The sequence below is a fragment of the Monodon monoceros genome, unplaced genomic scaffold (genome assembly GCF_005190385.1).
Source record: "Monodon monoceros isolate NGI ecotype Baffin Bay Population unplaced genomic scaffold, NGI_Narwhal_1 Super_Scaffold_2, whole genome shotgun sequence".
Lineage (NCBI taxonomy): Eukaryota > Metazoa > Chordata > Mammalia > Artiodactyla > Monodontidae > Monodon > Monodon monoceros.
Window position 1 is genome coordinate 100495896 of NW_021703776.1, and position 22947 is coordinate 100518842.

The 22947-nt window shown below is 39.6% G+C and overlaps 1 protein-coding gene across 24 annotated transcripts in view; it reads left to right on the plus strand.

Moving 5' to 3' along the window:
• The window catches only part of ACTR3B (actin related protein 3B), a 146755-nt gene that overhangs the window by 6305 nt on the left and 117503 nt on the right, over nucleotides 1-22947 (plus strand). For 5 of the 24 annotated variants that reach the window (XR_003795286.1, XR_003795287.1, XR_003795285.1 and 2 more), the window contains exon 1: nucleotides 22140-22450. The exons of 3 other annotated variants lie outside the window; for them this stretch is intronic. Coding sequence is in view for 8 of the 21 variants with exons in the window: in XM_029233898.1 (XP_029089731.1) it covers nucleotides 22342-22450 (109 nt within the window). In the remaining 13 variants the exon portion in view is untranslated. Of the gene's footprint in view, nucleotides 1-10443; nucleotides 10500-17522; nucleotides 17655-22132; nucleotides 22451-22947 lie in introns of those variants that run through there. 16 more of the 24 variants (XR_003795280.1, XR_003795278.1, XR_003795279.1 and 13 more) reach the window with 10 other exon arrangements.

Here is a 22947-nt window from a genome sequence, read left to right on the forward strand (position 1 = left end):
TAGTATGTTTTAAAAATTTCAGGTAAAAGGGCCTTTTTGTTTTTAATTCTAGTTTTATTACATTATGGTCAGAGTGTTGTTTATATTCTATTCTTTAGACTTCACTGTGTCTAAGATATGGTCAATTCTGTGAATGTTCTGTATGTACTTGGAAAGAGGAATATTCCCTATTGGTATGATAGGAGTTCAGTGTATATCTGTATGAGCTATCTTATTAATGATGTTATTTAGGTCTTCCAGTTTTTTTGTCCACTTACTCTTTAACTGAGAATGGTGTGTTAAGTGATCCTATCACTAGTGTGTTTCTTGTTTATTTCTTCTTGCTTTGTGAAAGTTACTGCTGCCTTATTGAGTGCCTGCGTGTGATTCTGAACTTCACCAGGGGTGATATAGGTGGGTTGTTTGTTGGGAAATCTCCTGGTCTTACGGCCTTTGGCTCTTTCCTCTTGAGCTGGTCATTTTTCCCAGAGGATATACTTCTGATCATCTGCTTGGAGGGTGGGGTCTGGGTGCTTGTGGTGTGTGTGAGAGCTGAGTTGGGGGCAGAGAAGGGCGTGGGAGAGGGCCTCTGAGCCGTCAACGTTTTTCTGTATTCAGTCAGGTAACCCCTTTCTTTTCAGAATGGTTCCCGGACTCGCCCAGGCCAGGTGACTTGGGAGTCCAAAGGCCCTTGGCTTTACACTCTCTAGAGTCTGCTTGTGGGAATGCGGGGGTCAGGGAAGGGTGGTCACCCCGAGGTGTGGGGCGGGAGGGAGCAGTATCACCTCAGCTTCGTGTTTTGGGCCCTTCAGTCCTGGTTCCACAGGTGCCTGTGCAGCCACCCATTCTGGGGCTTTTCAGGATCCGGGGTGTGTTGGGCTGGTTCTCAGCTTTGCCCACTGCTGGATTTTATATACCTCCAAAGCCACTTACTACTGGTCCTCTGCTATCCAGGGCCAGAATTTTGCTGTTACCTCCTCTTCTTTTCTCCCTATTGTTGTGGTTTATATATCTTAAAAAAATCATTTTGCTTTGGTTTTAGTGGGGCTTCGGGACAGAGTGAAATTAGATCATGTTTAGTCCACCGTTTTCCCTTGGAAGTCAGAGTTCACTTCATAATGCGCCAAACCCACAAAGAGGCCACACATCATGATCTTATATTTACTAGCCATAGGGCAAAGAATGCTGCTGTAGAAGAAGAAATGGACAGGTATATAGGGTAATGTAAAATTTACAGATCAAATAGAGAAAAAGAAAAGAAAGGATATTGGATTTAGATAAAATAATTAATAAATTTGAACTTACATGTTTAACTGTGTCCTATAAACAAAGACTACCCTTTTCTGTATGACAGACAATCCAAGAAACGTTTGAAGAACTTGATCATATGTTAATATACAGTGTACAGTGTGGGGAGCGTATATTATTTAGAACTCTATCATTAGGATCCGGGAGCGATTTTAGTTTTATCAAAATCATATTCTGGGGCTTCCCTGGTGGCGCAGTGGCTGAGAGTCTGCCTGCCGATGCAGGGGACACGGGTTCGTGCCCCGGTCCGGGAAGATCCCACATGCCGCGTGGCGGCTAGGCCCGTGAGCCATGGCTGCTGAGCCTGTGCGTCCGGAGCCTGTGCTCCGCAACGGGAGAGGCCACAGCAGTGAGAGGCCCGCGTACTGCAAAAAAAAAAAAAAAAATCATATTCTGAGTCAGTGTAGTCACTTTTTTAAAAACTGAAAACATCTTAGGAGGGGGTAGAGCTATTCTGGTTGAAGTTGGGCGTTTGAGACTGGACCTCATAAGAGGTCTCAATCAAAAAAACCTCCCTGCAGGATACAGTTTCAAAAACACTGTTTTAAAATGTGACATTTCCACTTTCAAACATAAATTAATCGAGCTTACATTGTCACCTTCTGCTCTAGACACATGGTTGTAGGCGGGATATATATAAGTATGTTGAGTTGACGGTAGTCAGATTAATCCTCCTCACTGCAGGCAGTTACTGCTGTGGGCAGAGGGGCCTTTAACAAGAGGAGCGAAAGAAGTTTTGCACAAGGACCTTTTAAAATGTTTGGGGCAAATAAGGATATACTTTATTTACAGAAAGAGACATTGGAGGTTACATGAGAATAGGATGGAAGGCGAAATGCGGTAGATGGGTGTAGGAGTGAGAGTGAGACTTTTTATAGGTACCTTTTTAGAGTGTTTGGAAGTTTGAACTATGAGAACATATTTGGTTAACAGGCAGAGTTGTAACTCTTGGTCTTGCTTTATGCAGCTATTGATCTGTTTCCGTATCTTCTGTCTGTCCTGATTTCCGTATGAGAAAAGGTCTCAGGTCAGGGGATGTGTGGAAGGTAGCACTGAGTTTGAGAATATGGCTGGCAGTCTGTAAGCTTAGTTAATGTATTTTTGAGAATGATGCTTGACCCCACCATGCTGGCTGTCCTTTGGGAAGGTGGTGTTCAAATAAACAAACAAAAAATCAAAGCCTTTTAATATAAAAGTTGTTGATCTTAATTCCTTATGTACACATGTTTGGGAAAATCTGATTGATGTGTCTCTTCATGTATCAGGTATATCAGATGTACACAGAACTGGAAGAGAAACGATACAGAATTTTAGTGAAGGGAGAGACTTTCAAGGTAGAAACTGCAAAGGAAATTATTCAGGAAAATAACTGGCAGATTTGATCACCTAAATTGTTGAAACAATTTTATATATATATATATATATATATATATATATATATATATATACACACATATATATATATATATTTTTTTTTTTGTGGTACGCAGGCCTCTCACTGTTGTGGCCTCTCCCATTGTGGAGCACAGGCTCCGGACGCGCAGGCTCAGCGGCCATGGCTCACGGGCCTAGCCGCCCCGCGGCATGTGGGATCTTCCCGGACCGGGGCATGAACCCGTGTCCCCTGCATCGGCAGGCAGACTTTCAATCACTACGCCACCAGGGAAGCCCCTAAACAATTATATTTCAGAAAATGTATAACTGAAGGTAAACAACAAACTCAGAAAAATTAGTAATATATATGAGCAAGCATTAATATCCTCAGAATGTAAGAGTTTACACAAATTGATAAGATCCAAAAGTCTAGTAGAAAAATTATCAAGGACAATTCATGGAAGAAATACAGATCATGACTACACATCAGATAACATTCAGTAGTAAAATAAAATTATTGACTGTGAGATCCTTTTACTTTTTGAATTAGGAGGTATTTTCCAGAAATGGTAATGTTTAACATTGAAGTAGGGATTGTTATTACTCACCTTGTACCAATGAAGCAACTAAAATAGGAGGGATTAAAGTCACAGAGCTAGTGCTGTGCTTTGAACCCAGCACTGTGGGCCCCATTAACTCCCTCACAATATGAAAATATACTGTTTTGCAACTATTTTTACTATGAACTTCCCTTTGGGAACTGCTTTTGCTGCATCCCATAGATTGTGTAATATTGTGTTTTTACTGGCATTTTTCTCAAGGTATCTTTTAATTTCCTCTTTGGTTTCATTGTTGACCCATTGGTTTTTTAGCAAAACTGTTTTCAAATTATATATATATATGGCCAGTAACATAAGTCTGCTTCATTTTTGTTGGTTGTGTTGCATTTTATTGAATGATTGCAATATAGTTTATCCTCTGTTTATGGCATTTGAGTGTTTACAGTTTTTTCGTTGTTTTGCTGTTATAATGCTGTACAGAACATTTTTTGTGCATATCTTTTCATACATGTAAAAGTGCTTCTGTGGGGTAAATACCTAGAAATGTGCTATTTGGACAGTAGGGTGTATGCATTTAAAACTATTTGGATAATATGGTATATGCATTTATAATGTTGATAGGTAATGTGAAACTTCTCTTTGTAATGACACTTCAGCCTTTTAATAACACCCATGTATAATTTACTACCACCTTCTTCAGTATTGGCCCAGGTTTTGAATGCTTTTGCATTAAATTTATAGGTGAATTTAGTGATATGTGATGTTTCTTTTAAGACTCTTGACTCCTCCTGTATGAATAAGGTGTGTTTCTGTTTGTCTCCTTGTATATGGAGAGTTCTTCACATCATATGGTTTATTCTCAAGGGTAATATTTTTCTGTGTTGTTGGCATTGTGAATGGGATCTTTTCATCCAGTGTATAGTCTCACTTGTTACTGGTAGGAAAGTTGCTGATTTTTGTCTCTTCATTGAGTAACTGGCCATCTTGCTGAATTCTCTATTGCTTTTAGTTTTTCACTTAATTCCCTTTGATATTCCAGGTCTGTAATTATGATTTACAAATAAATTTTGCCTCCTCTTTCCCAGTACTATTCCTTTTATTTAGTTCTTTGTGATTTGTATTATCTGGTTCTTCCAAAACAATGTTAAATGAGAGTTATGGTGGTGGGTCTCCTTGGCTTCATTCTGTCTTCAATAGGAATGCTTCTAGTTTTTCATGGTCTTTTGGTTTGAGAGATCCCCCCCCCCCCGCCCATTATGTCTTCCTAAGGATTAACTATTTCTGTTTTGAGCCTTTTTTTTTTTTCCACTACTAGATTGTTTGCATCACACCCTAATTACATAAATAGTTTGCATTGAAAAGCATTTCCTACATTTTTTTTCCCATAGAATACTTAAACAGACAGTATTCTAAATAAGACAGACTCGGTACATCTGAGTCCTTTCTTCTGAGCCTCTAGCCAGTATTAAACTTCAACATTACAGGTACATTTTATCTGCTAATGTGGTAGGTGTAGATGGTTTTGTTAGAACGTGAGCGTGAGGATGGGGAGCTTCCCGTTTTAGGGGAGCTCCCGTTTTAGGGGAGCTTCCCTAAAACGCTAATTTTAGCGTTACCTAAAAGTTCACAGGTGATCGCATGTGGTACAGTTTAGTCAGTGATTCCTGGGCTGGTTGATCATCAGAACCATGGCAGGGGAGGGGCAGGGGATGTTTAAAATACGGATGCCCAGGCTCCTTCTCTGTGATTCTGGGACAGGCCCTGGGAATGTGTATTTTCAGAAGCTTCCCAGGTGATCTGATCAGTCAGGCTTGGTACATTCTTTCTAGATGCCTACCCAGATGATCTTAAACTCACCTGCCAGATAATGTGGGCCATGCTACTGTGAAAAACTCAATCTGAAATCATGTTTCTAACAGGTGACCATTTTAAAAAAAGTATAATTCACATCATTTATTGTATGGCTTTCATTTATTTATTTTTACATTACATTTTTCTTTTTTTAAAATTGAAGTATAGTTGATTTACAATGTTGTGTTAGTTTCTGGTGTATGGCAAAGTGATTCAGTTATACATGTATATATTCTTTTTCATTATAGATTATTACAAGATATTGAATATAGTTCTCTGTGCTATACAGTAGGACCTTGTTGTTTATCTGTTTTATATATAGTAGTTCGTATTTGCTAATCCCAAGCTCCTAATTTCTGCCTCCCCGCTCTTTCTTTCCCCTTTGGTCATCATAAGTTTGTTTTCTGTGTTTGTGAGTCTAACAGGTGAACATTTGGGGGAACATTTTGAAGACAAGGGCCGTGTTTCCCCTCCTCTCCCTCTCTCAGTGTCCTCATATATGCCTGCTACATAATTTCTAGCTAGTAAACTGGTTGGAATGTTTCTTTGTTTGCATAAATGGTGTCTTGAACACTTTACCTGTTTAAGAGTTGTGTTTTACTTGTTGATTTCTTTTTGGTTGTGTTCTTTGTATAGTTGCACCATTGTAAGATCATCTCTAATGAGGTGTGCCAATCTAGCACTGGGTTGTCCTCCTAGGAGAGAATTTTAGGAGGAACACTTGTTAGTTATATTTACAGTGTTCTGTTTAATAGGGTCTTGTTGAAGTTGTATATGAAACTGTATTGATGAAGATTTTGTTAAAATTTAAAATTTGAATGTCTCTTAAAAAATATTGTTACATGTTCCTTACGTTGTGATTATTCAAAGTGAGAAAACCTCAAGTGTATTTGATGCTATATAAAAAATAGCACAGGAAGATTCAAAGACATTAAATTACCATAAAGTGATCTGAGTAATTTGTGCTTTCGCCAGTGGTTTTAATTGTTTCAGTTTTGCTAGCAAAGGAAGGGAAGACCTCATAGTTAGTTGTTAGTACCTACAAATATTAATATAGTTTAATGTTAGTTTGCCTCAGTCATGAAGATCATTGTTTGCCGAATGTTACTGCTGCAAGGTACTCATGTGATTCTGTGACAGAAAGCCTCCCTCCTGTGAAGGCTGTGCTGTCTCAGAACATGGTGACTTCAGAATCTGAACACTAGCAACTGATGCCAAGTGGCATGTGGTAGTGGCGTCATCAGTATGTAGTTGAATTTTAGAGCTGTGGGCCTGAAAAGGGCCCCATGCATTTCTGCAGCCTGACCTTTTGCTGCTGTGGGCCATTGTTTATGATTTCAGGGCACAGAACTTGGGATGGAGTTGAGCCATGGTTGTTGAAGGACACGTGGTACTTTTAGTTTCACTGCTGGTGCAGTTTATCTCCATCACTTCACAAATTAGTTTGTGGTATTTACAGTGGGCACGGCAGAAAGACTGAGTAATATGATTTGGGACACAGAACGTCCTTTTTTTAAAAAAAATTTTCAGGGACTTCCCTGGTGGCGCAGCGGTTAAGAATCTGCCTGCCAGCGCACGGGGTATGGGTTCGATCCCTGGTCTGGGAAGATCCCATATGCTGCGGAGCAACTAAGCCTGTGCGGCACAACTACTGAGCCTGCACTCTAGAGCCTGTGAGCTACAACTGCTGAGCCCATGTGCCACAACTACTGAAGCCCATGCGCCTAGAGCCCGTGCTCGGCGACAAGAGAAGCCACCACAATGAGAAGTCTGTGTACGGCAGCGAAGAGTAGCCCCCGCTTGCTGCAACTAGAGAAAGCCTGCGTGAAGCAACGAAGGCCCAACTCAGCCAAAAGTAAATAAATAAATAAATTAATTAATTAATTAAAATTTTTTCCCAAAAATTTAAATTAGGAAAGATTTCAAAGATACAGAAAAATAATAGTAAAAAATAACTGAAACATATAGCTAGCACTGTTGTAGTGCTCATTCTGTTTATCTTTTTGATATATTAACTCACTAATCCTAGGGGGTAGGTTGTATTATGATCCTCCTTTTAACAGACTGAGAAACTGAGGTACAGATAGTTACACATTTGGCAAATAACAGAGCTGGGATTTGAACTTTGGCAGCCTGGTGCCAAAGTGCATGGTCACAACCAATGCAATACACTCTGTTGCCTTTCAGAAATACTAAAAGTAATATGACGGACATGAATGATACTTAGCGCCTAATTTTAATAAAGGTTAGCATTTTTCTATACAGTTGACCCTTGAACAACAGTGGGGCTAGGGGCACCAACCCCCCCCGCCCCACAGTTGAAAATTCGTGTATAACGTTTGACTCTCTCAAAACAACGACTAATAGCCTGCTGTTGACCTTACTGACAACATAAACAGTCGATTAACACACATTTTGTTTTATGTATTATATGCTATATTCTTAAAGTAAGTTAGAGAAAAGAAAATCATAAGAGAAAATACATTTATGGCACTGTACTGTATTTATTGGTACCATAAGTTTACATCACCTGTTTACAAGATGAGTCATCTGTCAGTACCTACATCAGTATGATACAAAACACTGTAGATGTTGTATGTGTTACTAACACTAGACATCAAAAATGAAAAGAAAATGTGAAAAAGGAATTCATATTTATTTACAATGCATTTCAAGCATTAATAACAAAGAGGCAGCAGTATGATGGAAACCTAGTGTAATTGATACATCTGCTTCTCGGTAGCCCACCTATACACTGATGGATGAATTGTTATAGAATTTTTATGGTAAACAGTATTACAGTCATATTCATAATACAGTTTTGGAAACATTGTTGCATTTTAAACACCACCACTTACCTGTGATGATAGACTGATCTGCAGGTTCTCCAAGTACTGGAGAGAGAGAGAGAGAGAGAGAGGGAGGCGTACTATAACGTAACTCTATGAAAGCAAAGTAAGAAAATGAACACATTATTAATTTTATTTAATTTTTTCATTTTATTTTTTTATTGAAGTATATAGTTGATTCATTTATTAATTTTATATTATATATCACCTAACCTTGTGCCTGTGTAAGGATAGGCTATCCAGTTCAGTGTAAGTCTTGCACACGATCTTGTACACATATATTTTTGTATATTTGTTGGAAAAAAATCCACACATAAGTGAGCCTGTGCAGTTCAAACGTGTGTTGTTCAGAGGGTCAGTGGTATTAATATTTGGTTCAGGTATTTTTTTTTTTTTTTTGAAATAACCCTATTAGACAAAACCAAGTGTGAGAGGTTGTATTAGACAATTGTCTTTGATCTTTTCTTGTCCCATCAAATTGTTTTTCTGACTGTCAGCATCCCTCCCTTTCAAGCACTGGTTCCTTCCCCAGCAGTTTGCCAGTGATTGCCTTTTCTTACACCTGGTAAGAACTCTTTCAGCAGATACTTATGGAGTGTCTGCCACAGCCAGGACTGTGCCAGGGTGGAGATAAAATCAAGAAGAAGGACCCTGGGGCTTCCCTGGTGGCGCAGTGGTTGAGGGCCCGTCTGCCGATGCAGGGGACACGGGTTCGTGCCCCGGTCCGGGAAGATCTCACATGCCGCGGAGCGGCTGGGCCTGTGAGCCATGGCTGCTGAGCCTGCGCGTCCGGAGCCTGTGCTCCACAACGGGAGAGGCCACAACAGTGAGAGGCCCGCGTACCGCAAAAAAAAAAAAAAAAAAAGAAGGCCCCTGTTCTGGTCATCCTGCAATTTATAATCTAACAGTGTGGGAGCGTGGGCTTCTTTAAGTACGAGGTGGGTGGTGTGGCTGGTGAGCGAAGTGGCCCCTGTTAAAAGCACAGACTTAGGTGCAGTGCAGTGATTCTAGTGATTTCTGGCCTGCTTGTTAGCTTCTCTGGACTTCTTTAGCCTTGGGTCAGTCATTCACTTCGTTTATATTTGTTATTTGGAATTTACTTCCAGAAAAATGGTTCAGTTGAAGATGATCCGGAATTCTTAAAGTTCTGTATATATTGCCTCCCCTGGGCTCTGGGTTGGCTTCGACTCTGCTTTTGGGTCTGGCGAGCCCTGGAGTCGAGGACTTGTGGGTCCACTTGGTTTGTGTGCTTCGGTAGAACTTGGGAGTGCCTTCAGATGGGTCTTGCCTTTTATAAACTCCTTCTTGGGCCTGACGGGTCTCAGGGCCTGGCCTTGCCCAAACTCTTGTGACACCAAGACCTTAGTTCCTTGGAGACTGAGCAGTAAGGCATGATTTAAGTGGCCCCGACTTGCTTTTTTTTGTCTCCCTAAACCTTATTTATTTAATGTGTGTTCAAAAATAGTAAAATTAACATACGGTTAAAATACATTTAAAAATCATAAAATTAATTTATTAGAACTTGGAATGTATTAATTACATCAAAAAATTTAGTATCAAGCATCTTGAAATAATTTGTAAAATAGCATGAATTAATAAAGTTGCTTTCAGCACTGCTAGGAAGTGTTTTTATTCCTTGGGAGCATTACTGCAGAATGATGGCTCCTTGTCTCGACCCGACCGCTTGGTACAGAGGGCCTGCTGAGAAGGGGGGTACTCAGGAGTCTTTCCAGGGTCACATTTCCAGCAGATGGTTCCGGGGGGTGGTCCCCACCCCACTTTTTTTTTTTTTTTAATTTAGGAGATAAGCAAATGCTTTTGGAACAGATGGTAGTATTTTGGCATTCATTTTAGTTAAGACTTTTGGAATCCATCATAAAGAGTATCTTGACAGAAGATGGGCTCGTTCTGAAATGAGATGATAGAGAGCTGCTTCTGTCGGATACTCTCAGTACCTGGCAGTAGCTCTTCTAGACATGTGCCATGACACTTTAAGAAAATTATGGAATTCCCTAACCCCCCCCAAAAGTTCATGAAGTTTGGGAAGTAAGTACATTTTTTTGAGAGGCAGCTCTGCAATTAGAGCCTGCATATTTAGATTTGGCTTCTTTTTCTGTTCACTAGCTGTTTGGCTCTGGGCAGCTTAATGAACTTCTCAGGGCCTCAGTTTTCTCATCTGCAAAACAGGGATAATATTTACTTCCTTTGTAGGATTTTTGTAAAGATTAAAAGAATATAAAAGCACCTTAAAATTATTAGGGATACACAAGTGTAATTCATGTGTTAATATATGAATTTTTCCAGTAGAAACAGGCATAATATTTTGTTTTTGTAACTGCTTGCTTATCTGAAATTAGCATTTGATTCTTAGTCATCACGAGGTTGTTTTTTTTTTTTAATTTCACGGGTGTATTTTCAGTCTTGATATTTTAGGACTTGGAGAGCTTATAATAAAAGACATTAATGGGATATAGAGGAGAGTATTATTATCTAAACATGTGTTGATGACTTTGTGCTTTTAGGTATACCAAGCTTGGCTACGCAGGCAACACTGAGCCACAGTTCATTATTCCTTCATGTAAGTAAAGCTCCACCCTCGGTTTATAAAGGATTGTGTTTCTTATAATTGTTCTAAACATTCTGATTCTGTTTTTCACAGTATATGAATTTACTTGCCGTCTTCTTTTAGATGATTGCTCTGGTTACTGGGGACTTATTTATGTTGCCATCTGGCTGCTGAGTATTGCTATCGGCCATAGCTGTCACCTAAACCCTCCCAACTTTCTAGTCCTTTGATTCTCTTCTGATACAGTCCTTTGTCGCAGTCATTGGAGTTTCAGCTTGGGTGGTTGGCAGAGGCCTTCATTCAGTCATACATGTCTCAGCTACTTAAAAGACGTATATGTGGTTCCTTAAGGTTAATTTGTAATTTTAAGTAAGTACAGTTTTATTAACTTAGCACTTTGGTGGACTATCTATTGTATTACACTATTCACTTTATTGAAAGGTATATATATATTTTTTGAAAGGAGAGGCCTGTTTTATTATGTTCTGAAGTGTTCTGTTTTTGTTTAAATGTTAGTCAGTAGAGCATAATAAGGGAAGAAACGTCCACATTTTGGCCAGAGTGCATCCTGCCCACTCTTTATTCACAGGAGACCCCAAGGTCAGGTTGGTTGTCCACAGGGTAGAATTCTTCTCTGAAACTGTTTAACTTCCGGGTTATTTTTTGGATACCGTTTACCAAAGAGGCAGGTATGTCAGTCAAGAGTGGAGTGAAGTTCTGCCTCCTAAATGTAGCCCTTGTAAGATAAGTCACGATCTTAGAAACTGTAAGCTGTCGTGGGCGCAGGGACTTCTGAGCAACAGGCTGTTTGACCCCGGTAGAGCGTGAGCAGCCTCGCAGAGCGACGGGGAAGGAGCTGAGTTCTTAGTATTTGTTCAAGGGAGACCAAAGCCTTTCTGGTGGATACGGGTATTCAGATTGCTAGAAAGTGCGCCCTCATTCCTTGAGAACATTTAACTCACCTCATTCCAGGTCCTTGCTTGCTGGATAACTGATCATGAACTTGATTTTCTAGGTCTAAATACTTGGTTACTATGATGGGGTGTCCTTGACAATAGGCACGCTTGGTCTGCTGGTCCTCATTTTAAATTCATGGTTTGTTGTATTAGTCTGGTAGGGCTGCCATAACAAAATACCGTAGACTGGATGTCTTAACCAACAGACATTAATTTTATCACAGAATAGAAGCTTGAAGTCCAAGATCAAGGTGCCGTCAGGGTTGGTTTCTGGTGAGGCCTCTCTCCTTGGCTTGTGGATGGTGCCTTCTCACTGTGTCCTCACATGGCCTTTTCTTGTGTGTGTGCATGGCTGAGAGAGAGACCTCTGGTATCTCTTCCTCTTCTTATAAGGACCCCAGTCCTGTGGAACTGAGGCTCTACCCTTATGACCTCATTTAACCTGAGAGGTCCCATCTCCAAATACAGTCACATTGCGGGTTAGGGCTTCAACATAGGAATTTTGAGGGGACACAGTTCAGTCCATAACAATTGGCATTCTGTAGGATAGATCAGTCTTCTGTGAATTTTATATTGTGAATGCCAGAGAACTGGATCATTCCATGCTGAATTGGTAAATTGGAATTGGACTTTCTGATTTTTCAAAGCAGATTAGTTTTAACCTTGTGAAGTGCAGCAGCTCTAAGAGGATTACCTTGCACCTCTTGCTTTAATACAGTTGTCGGCAGCATTCAGTTGGCTGCACCACTTCACCGGTCATCATTAACAGAGAGGGGATTGAAGTCAGCTATTAGCAGGATTCCATTCACTGTCAGCAGGCGCGGCAGCTCTCACGTTGGTGCTGAGAACAGCAGTGGTGGAAGCTAGAAAGAAAAAGGTCAAGGAGGCAGGAGTAAAGGAAGAGTTATACCCTTGGCTGAATTTGTTGCAAGAGTTAGAGAAGCCGTGGGGCACAGAAGGGAGTGCGTTGGGACAGGTGGGCAGAGGACCTCGGGTACCTTGGGCAGCAGGCCTGCTGCGCTCTCAGTCCTGGCAACTGAACCCTGTTTGTCGTTACAGAGGCTCTGTTCACAAGGTGAAGTTCAAGATGCAAAGTGGCTTCCAAAGAGAGAAGGGAGCTTGTCTGTACGTGTGTGGCTGTGTGGAGAGTGCCAGGACAGGGCCTTTCTGGTTCTGGTGGGCACAGAGGGGAGGCACCCCCCAGGCAGAGGGTGGTGGGAGAGCAGGCTGGGAACGTGGAGAAGTGCCAGCACTTGTATCTTAAGGAATTGTCATTTTATTTTGCAAATGGGGAACCTTCGCATTGTTTCCCAGGCTCCCTCAGGGGCCTTGTCCCAGGCTAGAGAGTCGCCGGGCCCTGTCCTGGTCCACCAGGGCAGCCTTGCCTGTATCTTATTTATTTGAGCTTCTGTGCAGAATTTGCTTGATTGTTTGAAGAAAGGTTTTCTCTACCTATTTTTTTTTTTCCTTTAAGTTGTTGGAGAAAGTTGAGAGTCATTGAAAAGTTTCAGGCAGACGAGTGTCTGTGTGGTGATCACATCCATAGAAAGAGGATGTGGGAGGGGTCAGGAGAAAGTTAAGTACATTTTAGACAGTTGATGTTTGAAGAGTTCAGGTGTAAACGTCCTGTAGGCAACTGGGTAAAAGGTTTGATGCTCTGGGGAAAGGTCTAGACGAGACAGGGATTGAGCCCAGAGATGCTTTTGTTTCTGAATGTCTTTTAAATCTTTATTTTGGAAAACAAAAGAAAGAAAGAAAGAAAGAAAGATAATATAACAAAGACCCATTTACCTACCACCCAGAATGAACGAATGTTAACACAATTGCATCTTGTAAGTACGTAATACAGGCATACATCCGTGTGAGTGCCAGCCCCCTTTCCTCTCCTCCAGTCCTTCCCCGCTCTCCCTCCTTTGCTGGACATTAGCTGTATTCAGTCCACGCTTCATCCTTTTGTTACAGATGCAGGATACAATGACAGTATGTAGTATTTTGTGAATTTAAACATTTCAAAAATGATAATTATACTATAAATAACTTTCTGCATTGTTTTTTTTTAAATCCTCAATATTTTGTTTTTAAGATGTATCAGTGTTGCTATATACGGATCTGGATCAAAAATCTAATACATGAATCTACATTTGGGCATTTTCCAGTTTTTTCTCTGTTGTACAAAATGATACAGTAAGTATCTTCTTAGCCACATGTGCTAGTTTCCCAAGAGAAAACATGAGAAATGGGGTTGTTTCATCACTCAGGTATGCACCTCTTCAGCCTTGTCAGATATTGCCAAACGGCTTTTCCAAGCGCCTGGACTGATTTAAATGCCCATCAGTAGTGGATGGGAGTTTCTGATTCTGCACATCCTTGACGACAGTTGATCTTATTTGACTTAAATTTTTGCCAGTCTAATGAATGTAAAATGATGTCTTATTTTATAAGTCTGCATTTCTCTGATTACTAGGAAGGTTGAGCACCTTTCATTGTCTGTGTATTTGCCCATTTTTCTGTTGCAATTTTTTTGTCTTTTTTATGGAGTTACAGAAACTCTGTGTATACTTTGAATACTAATGTCTTGTAAATATCCTCTTCTATTTTATTTATTTATAATTAATTAATTTATTGTTGGCTGTGTTGGGTCTTCGTTGCTGTGCGTGGGCTTTCTCTAGTTGTGGCGAGCGGGGGCTACTCTTCGTTGCGGTGCGCGGGCTTCTCATTGCAGTGGCTTCTCTTGTTGCGGAGCACAGGCTCTAGGTGTGCAGGCTTCAGTCGTTGTGGCACGTGGGCTCGGTAGTTGTGTCTCTGGGCTGTAGAACGCTGGCTCAGTAGTTGTGACGCACGGGCTTAGCTGCTCCGTGGCATGTGGGATCTTCCCGGACCAGGGCTCAAACCTGTGTCCCCTGCATTGGCAGGGGCATTCTTAAGAACTGCGCCACCAGGGAAGTCCCTCTTCTCCTATTTTAAGATGTCTTTAAAATTATTTTTTAATCCCAGAAGTTTAAAAGTTTCATGTAGTTCAGTTTTGCAGTCTTACCTTTTTTATAATTTGTTTCTATTAAAAAAATGCATTTATAGTCTAAAGTCATAAAGACTGTCTGAATATTCTTCTAAGAAAAAAAGTTTTTTTTTTATGGTGTGGGAGAGAGAGTTAATTTAATTGTTTTCCAAATGGAAGGCCAGTTGCCCCAGCACCACTTATTGGAGGGTGCCTCTTCAGTCATATTGAGGCACTGTATATGGTTGGGAATATTTATGGTGTTTTTCTGTTGCAAATTCATACTGTATTAAATACTATTACTTAGGCATGTCTCTTTATATCCGGTAGGTCTGGTTCCTTCTCCTTTTTCTTTTTCAGAGTAGCTTTGGCTATTCTTAGGCCCTTACTCTTTATCATAAATTTTAGAATCAGTTTAAGGTCAGTGAAAAATTATGATGGGATTTTGATTAGAGACACATTGAATTTGTAGATTAATTTGGGAAAAACTTGATATCTTGGGGCTTCCATGATGGTCCAGTGGGTAAGACTCCACACTCCCAATGCAGGGTGCCTGAGTTCGATCCCTGGTCAGGGAACTAGATCCCGCATGCATGCAGCAACTAAAGATCCTGCATGCCGCAACGAAGATCCCGCATGCTGCAACGAAGACACGGCGCAGCCTAAATAAATAAATATTTAAAAAAATTTGATATCTTTATGAATTGAATTTTTCTATCCAGGAATATGGTATATATGTTTTATTGTTTATTCATGTTTCTTATGTTTTTCAGTATGTTTTTCAGTATTCTTTAAAAAGCTCATACATACCTTTTGCCATATTTATTTTTAGGTACCTTTATGGTTTTTTGCTGTTGTGAATTTTTTTTAAATTAAATTTTCTAATTGTCGCCACCATAGTAGGAATGCTGCTGAATTTTTAAAGTTGTTTTTGAATCCAACAGTCCTGCTGCCCTGTCTTATTTGTTCGAATAGCTTGCAGGTTCTCTTAAGTTTTCTATGCAAGCTATTGTATTAACTGCAAATAATGGTTATTTTGTCTCTTCCAACCCCAATACTTCATATTTTTTTCCTTGATCCTGCTGCACTGGCTAGAACTTCTATCAGTGACTAGAACTGGGGATAGCTGGTGCTTTTGTCTTTCTGATTTTAAAAAGAATGATTTTACTGTTTCACTAGTGATTGCTGTAGGTTTTTGTGGAAATGCTTTTTCAGGTTAATACAGTGCCCTTGTATCCCTAGTTTACTAAGAGGTTTTTAAAATTTTTAAAAAAATTATGAATAGATGTTGACATTTAAGGCTTTTTGTGTATCTCTTGAGATGATTATGTGGTTTTGACATTTAGGCTCCAAATATGAATTACATTGGTATATTTTTCAAATGTTGAACAGTCTTATTTTATTCTTGAGATAAAGCCTACTTGGTTATGAAATATCAAGTACATGCTCAATTGTATTTGCAAATTATTATTTGGGATTTTTCTGTCAATGTTCAAAAGTGAGATTAGTCTATAATTTTCTTTATTTTGTACCAGTTTTGTTTGGTTTGTACATCAAAATTATACCGGCTTTATGAAATGAGGTTGTTAGCTTTCTTTTTTGTTCTTTGGAATAGTTTATATAAGTTAGGAATTATTGTTTGAAGGTTTAGTAAAATGTTTGACATTCTTCTGAGAAATATACTGGATATTTTTATTTTAAAAATTACTGTTGTTGGGATTTCCCTAGTGGTCCAGTGGCTAAGGCTCTGCTCTCCCAATGCAGGGGGCCCGGGTTTGATCCTTGGTCAGGGAACTAGATCCCACATGCCGCAACTCAGAGTTTGCATGCTGCAACTAAAGTTCCCATATGCTGCAACTAAAAGATCCCGCATGCCACATCTAAAGATCCCGCATGCCGCAACGAAGATCCCACATGCAGCAACAAAGATCCTGTGTGCCGCAACTAAGACCTGGCACAGCCAAACAAACAAACAAACAAATAAATAAATGTTAAAAAATAATTACTGTTGTCTGTCAACTGCTGTAGCAAGTGTTCTTGAGATATAGAATTTTAATCTAAATCTTTAGGTGTATTCTTCCTTAGATATACTCTCCCTGATAATCTTCCTTAGATTGCCTTCCGATGACTTTTTAGCACTTGGAGAATAGCCTGTGTCTTCTGGTTATACACATTCTATACCCATATATGTATTTTTTTGATCTGCAGAACTTTTACATTGTTCTTTAAGTTTAATCTTCTTAGTTTTGATTCATCATTATAGCTAACTGAGGTGCTTTATTTTTTAATTTGTTTAAATAATTTACAAGCTCATACATACCTTACAACTATATTTTATTTGTGTTTAAAATATTTATTTTGAAATACAGAGTCACAGGAAGTTGTAAAGAGAGTTTAGAGAGGTTCTGTGTACCCTTTTTCCTGTTCCCTCCAAAGGTTACATCTTACACAATCATAGTACAATATCAAAACCAGGAGTTTGACATTGGAACAGTGTAAGTGCAGTTCTCTGTCATTTTATCCCATGTGTAGATTCCTGTAACCACCACTGCAGTCAGGATATAGAACTATTTCATCACCACAAAGATGTTGTGTTATTTCTTTATAATTACACGTATTATTATTTTATAATTACACGTGTTATTTCCCATGTTATTTCTTTATAATTACACGTATATCCCTCCCCTCCACCGTCCTTGCCCACTGACCACCACTAATCTGTTTCCGTCTCCATAATTTTGCTGTTTAGAGGATGTTATAGAGATGGAGTAATACAGTATATGTGTCCTTTTGAGATTAGCTTGCTCATTTGGCATAAAGCCCTTGGGTGCCATCCAGGTTGTTGCATGTATCAGTAGATTGTCCCTTTTTATTGCTGAGTGGTATTATTCCAGTGTGTGGATGTGTACCACAGATGTTTAAACATTCTTCTTTTGAGGGGCATCTTGGTTATTTCCAGGTTTTAGCTATTACAAATATAGCTGCTATGAACAGTTGTGTACAGGTCTTTGTGTGGACATAATTTTTCATTTCTCTGGATAAATCCTGTGCATAGCACAAGTTGTATGGTACGTTTGTGTTTAGTGTTTTTCAGTAACTACCAGAGTGCTTTCCACAGTGGCTGTGTCATTTTGCACTCCCACCAGCTATGTATGAGAGAGCCAGCTTCACCTTGACAGCGTTTGCCATTGTCACTGGTTTACTTCATCTGTTCCAGTAAGTATGCAGTGATGTCTCATTCTCCTCCTTATTTTCGCTTCCCTAACGGCCAGTGATGGCAAACATCTTTTCATGTGCTTATATGCCATCTGAATATCATCTTTGAAATGTCTCTTTGTGTCTTTTGCTCATTTTTTAATAGTGTTGCTTGTATTTTTACTGTTAAGTTTTCAGGGTTCTTTGTATATACTAGATATGAGTCGTTTGTCAGATATGTGGTTTGCAAGTAATTTCTCCCATCATTTAGCTTGTCTTTTCATCCTCTTCACAGGGTCTTTTGCAGAGCAAAAGTTTTAACTTTCGATGAATCAGCTTTTTGATTCATTGATTTTCCTCTATTTTTCTGTTTCAAATTTCATTAATTTCTGCTCTTTATTTCCTTCCATCTTCTTGCTTTGGGTTTATTTTACTCTTCTCGGTTCTTAAGGTGGGAACTTAGATTTTGATTTGAGACGTCTTCTTTTTTCTAATGTAAGCATGTAGTGTTAAAAATTTCCTTCTTAGCACTGCTTTAGCTGTGTCCCACACATTTTAATATTTTGTATTTTAATTTTCATTCTGTTCATGCAGTTTTTAGTTTCCCTGAGACTTCCTCTTTGATGCATAGATTATTCAGAACTATGTTGTTTAGTTTCCAAGTATTTGGGGGATTTTCTCATTATCTTTCTGTTATTGATTTCTGAGTTAATTCCATTGTAGTCAGAAAGCACACTTTTATGGTTTTAATTCTTTTAAACTTGTTGAGGTTCGTTTTATGGTCCAGTATTAGATTTATTTTGGTCCCATGTGCACTTGAAAACAATGTGTGTTCTGCTCTTGTTGGGTGGAATGTTCTCTTCATGTCGGTTGGATCCTGTAGGTTGATGGTGTTGAGTTCTTCTGTATCCTTGCTGATTTTCTCTCTACTTGTTCCATCACTAGTTGAGAGAGAGGTAGAGTCTATAATTGTGGACTTGTCTTTTTCTCCTTTGAGTTTTTGTTTCATATTTTGCAGCATTCTTTGGTACATACACATTTAGGAGTGCTCTGTCTTGACAGATTGACTATTGCTCTTTAATGTCCCTTTCTATCAGTGGCAATTTTCTTTGCTGTAAAGTGTACGTTTTCTGATAGCAGTATGGCCACTCATACTTTTTTTGATTAATATTTTTGTGGAGTATCTTTTTCCATCTTTCTAGTTTTAACCTACATACAGGCATACCTTGGAGATGTTGTGGGTTTGGTTCTAGACCACTGCAATAAAGTGAATATCACAATAAAGCGAGCTACACGAAATTTTGGTTTCCCAGTCGATTTTAAAGTTATGTTTACACTGTACTGCCATCTGTTAAGTGTGCAATAGCATATGTCTAAAAAAACAGTGTATGTACCTTAATTAAAAAATATTGCTAAAAAATGCTAACCGTCATCTGAGCCTTCAGCAAGTCATAGCAGTAACATCAAAGATCACTGATCACAGATCCCCTTAACAAATATAATAATGATGAAAAAGTTTGAAATATAGTGAGAATTACCAAAATATGGCACGGAGACATGAAGTGGGCAAATGCTGTTGGAAAAGTGGCACCAGTAGACGTGCTCGGCTCAGGGTTGCCAGAAGCCTTCAATTTGTAAAAAAAGACTAAATAAAAGCAAAACACAGTAAAACCAGGTGTGCCCGTATATTGTTATATTTGAAGAGAGTTTCTCGTAGACAGTGTAGAGTTCAGTCATGTTTTTTTAATCCACTCTACCAATATCTGTCTTTTAACTGGTGTGTTTAGACTGTTCCATTTATTGTGATTATTGATTAGTTCTTTTTCTGTTTGTTCTTTCTGTTTTTCATTTCTTTGTTTTGTTTTACTTAACTTCCTCTGGATTACTTGAGTATGTTTTAGAATTTCATTTTGAGTTACCTGTGGTGTCTTATTTATTTATTTATTTATTTATTTAGGTTGAGCTGGGTCTTAGCTGTGGCACGCAGGATCTTTGTTGTGGCATACAGGCTTTTAGTTGCAGCACGTGGGAATCTAGTTCCCTGACCAGGGATCGAACCCAGGCCCCCTGCATTGGGAGTGCAGAGTCCCAACCACCGGACCACCAGGGAAGTCCCATATCTGTGGTGTTTTGAGTGCTTCTCTCTGTGTAGCTTTTTAAGTGGTTGGTCTAGTTATTATCTTATATGTACATAGCTTTTCTTAGTCTGTGGTGTCAGCATTTACCAGTTTCAGTGACATGTAGAAACCTTATCTCCCTTTATGTCCCTTTACCCTCCTCCCTTTCTGTTTTAATTGAGGTTATACGTTGAGAAGCACATTAGCATTATAATTTTTGCTTTAACTGCCAAACATAATTTAGCAAACACAAGAGGAGAAGGAAAGTAAGTGTAATTTCCATATTTTTGCTCTTGTTCTTCCTTCCTTCCTGATGTTCCAGGATTCCTTCTTTTATCATTTCCTCTCTGTTTAGAGAACTTTCTTTAGCCAGTCTTTTAGAGTAGATATGTTGGTGACAAATTCTGTTAGTTTTTGTTCATCTGAGAATGTCTAGATTTGCTCCTCATTTTTGAAGGAAATTTTGCTGAATATAGAATTCTGAGTGGGCAGTTCTCGCAACACTTGAAAATATGCAACTTCCTTTTGGGCTACCTGATTTCTGATGAGAAATTTGCTGGAGGCATTCAGAATTTTTTCTTTGCTCTTTAGTTTTTGGATTTTTTTTTTGGGTTTATCCTCTTTAGAGTTTATTCAACCTTAAATTTATAGGTTTATTTTATTTTTTTTGCCAAATCTGCCAAATTTTTTTTTTTTTTCTCGCCACGCAGCTTGCAGGATCTTAGTTCCCCAACCAGGGATCGAACCCAGGTCCCCTGCAGTGGAAGCGTGGAGTACTAACCACTGGCCCACCAGGGAATTCCCAAATTTGACAAATTTTTAACCGTAATTTCTTTGGATGATTTTCCAGCCCTACCTCCTTCCTCCTCTCATCTGGGACTCGGAATACATGAATATTAGATGTGCTGTTGTCCAGCCCACGTGTCCCTGAAGCCCTGTTCATTTTTCAGTCTGTTTTCTCTTTGTCGTTCAGGTTGGGTTATTTCTGTTGCTGTCTTCAAGTTCATTGACTTTCCCCTGTCGTTTTCTGCTGCTGAGCTCATCCATTGACATTTTAATTTCAGGTATTGTGTTTTCTGGTTCTAAAATTTCTGTGGGTTTTGTCTTTATATCTTTTATCTTTGCTGTGACTTTGTGTTCCTTTGCTGACTTCCTTTTATTTTTCATTTGTTTCAGGTGCATTTGTAGTTGCTCATTGAAGCATTTTATGATGGCTCCTAAAGTCTTGTTTGGTAATTCTATTATCTGTGTCATCTCAGTGTTGGTATCTATTGATCATCTTTTCTTATTTCACTTGAGATATTCCTGGTTCTTGCCATGGTGAGAGTTTTTTTTTTCTATTGAAACTTGGACATTTTGGGTATATTATAAGATTCCAGATCTTATTTAAATCTTATGCTTTGGCAAGTCATTTCTGATATCGCTCCAGCAGGGGAAGGGGGATACCCTTTGTTAATGCCAGTTTGGGGCTGAAGTTCAGGTTTTCCTCTTGGCCTTTGTTGATACTCATTTGGGGAGGGGCTCCATGTTGCTGCTGAGTGTGGGCGGGGGATCAGACCCCTGACTAGGCCTCTGCAGGTACCATCCGCCGGAGGGGTGAGGGGTGGAAGTGCTGACTTTCCACCGGGCCTCCTCTGGCAGGACCCCGGTGTGGAGGCAGAGGGGTGGGATGAGTCCTGGCTCCTGCGTGGTGTCTACACTGCACGTGGGGGGTTTGTTTTTCTGTCGTGTTTGATTGGAGTCGGGCAGTTGTATGTTTTCACTGCCCCTTTCACCTCCTTTGGCTGGAGACAGCAGGCTTTTGGGGACTGTGTTTGTTTGTTCCCACTGGTGTTTCTGGGTTGTTGGCTTCCCTGGCAGCCAGTGTAGGACACATGAAACAAACAAAAACCTGGAAGTCACCAGCGTGTTGTTCCTTGGGTCCTGAGGTCCCTAGCCAGTCTGCTGCTTTCTCTTCACCTCTCAGCATTTTTATGTTTCTTTCAAATATAAAGTCCAGGGATTCTAGCTGTGCTTCGTGAGAGGAGTAGAGAAAAGTATGTTTACTCCATCTTTCCAGAAGCAGAAGTCCAAATTTAATTAACTTTGAATAGGTAATACATTCATGTGACATACAAATTAAATGCTGTAAAAAGATGTACAGCGAAAATTAACTCTCTACCACCCACTTCCCCTCTTAGATGGCAACTACAGTTTCTGGTTTCCTCCTTCCTGAGGTAACTCTACATGTACCGGCAAATATACACAGACGTGTTTTTACCTAAGTGGTGGCATACCACGGACACCGTTTTGCACCTTGCTTTTTTTCTCCTGACGCTCCATCTTTGAGAACGTTGTGGGTCACTTCGTGAACTCTTGAGTTGCTTTTCGTGGCCTCATGATAATTCCATTGCATGGAGATGCCACACGTGTGTAAGCAGTTGGAATGTTTAGGTGCTGATCCTGTTATCTGTTATATTTGTTGTCCTTTCCATCTTAATGTTCTCCGCACACTTGTTGTCTTTGTTTATACCTGAGTCAGGGTCCTGTAGGAAGCTGTGGTGTGCTGGAGAAAGCTGCGGGTGATTTAGATCTGTGTCCTACAATGAGTCATGTGTATACTCCGTGAATACTCAGAGATGCTCACTGATATCTACTCTTTAGACACATTTCTCCATCATGTTCGCAAGGACTATTTGGACCACATCTTGCTTTTCATAGGTATGAACAAAAGATTTTGAATATAAGCTCTATAAAGCTTTACTCTCTTTCATGGCTGTAGTTGCTTCCGTGTAATAGTTAAAAGAAGCACGCTTTATGGTTTGTTGCTGCTGCTGCTGCTAAAGGCTACTAAAACATAGATCTCCTGTGATTTGGGGTCAGAGTACTTACAACTCTCTTTTGGGAAGGATAAGATTTACTTTGTTGTCAGGTGAATTTTTGAGCGTGGTAGCTTCATTCTCACTAAGGTTAGCATTGTTTTCTTTAAGGTGGTGAGTTTTCTCTTGGTTCGATATATTGCCCTCAAATTTTTGGCAAACTTGAATGAAGTCATGAATTGAAGAATCTTTTTGTCTTTGTCTCTTTACAGTCTTTTAAGTTGACTTGGCAGTTTAATTCTAAATTTGTGCATAGTTAAGTTTGGTCTTGCCCAGAGGGTGGAATCTGGCACTGCCACACTGCGAGGAGTTTTGAGGTCTGCAGCAAGCCCTCTCTCC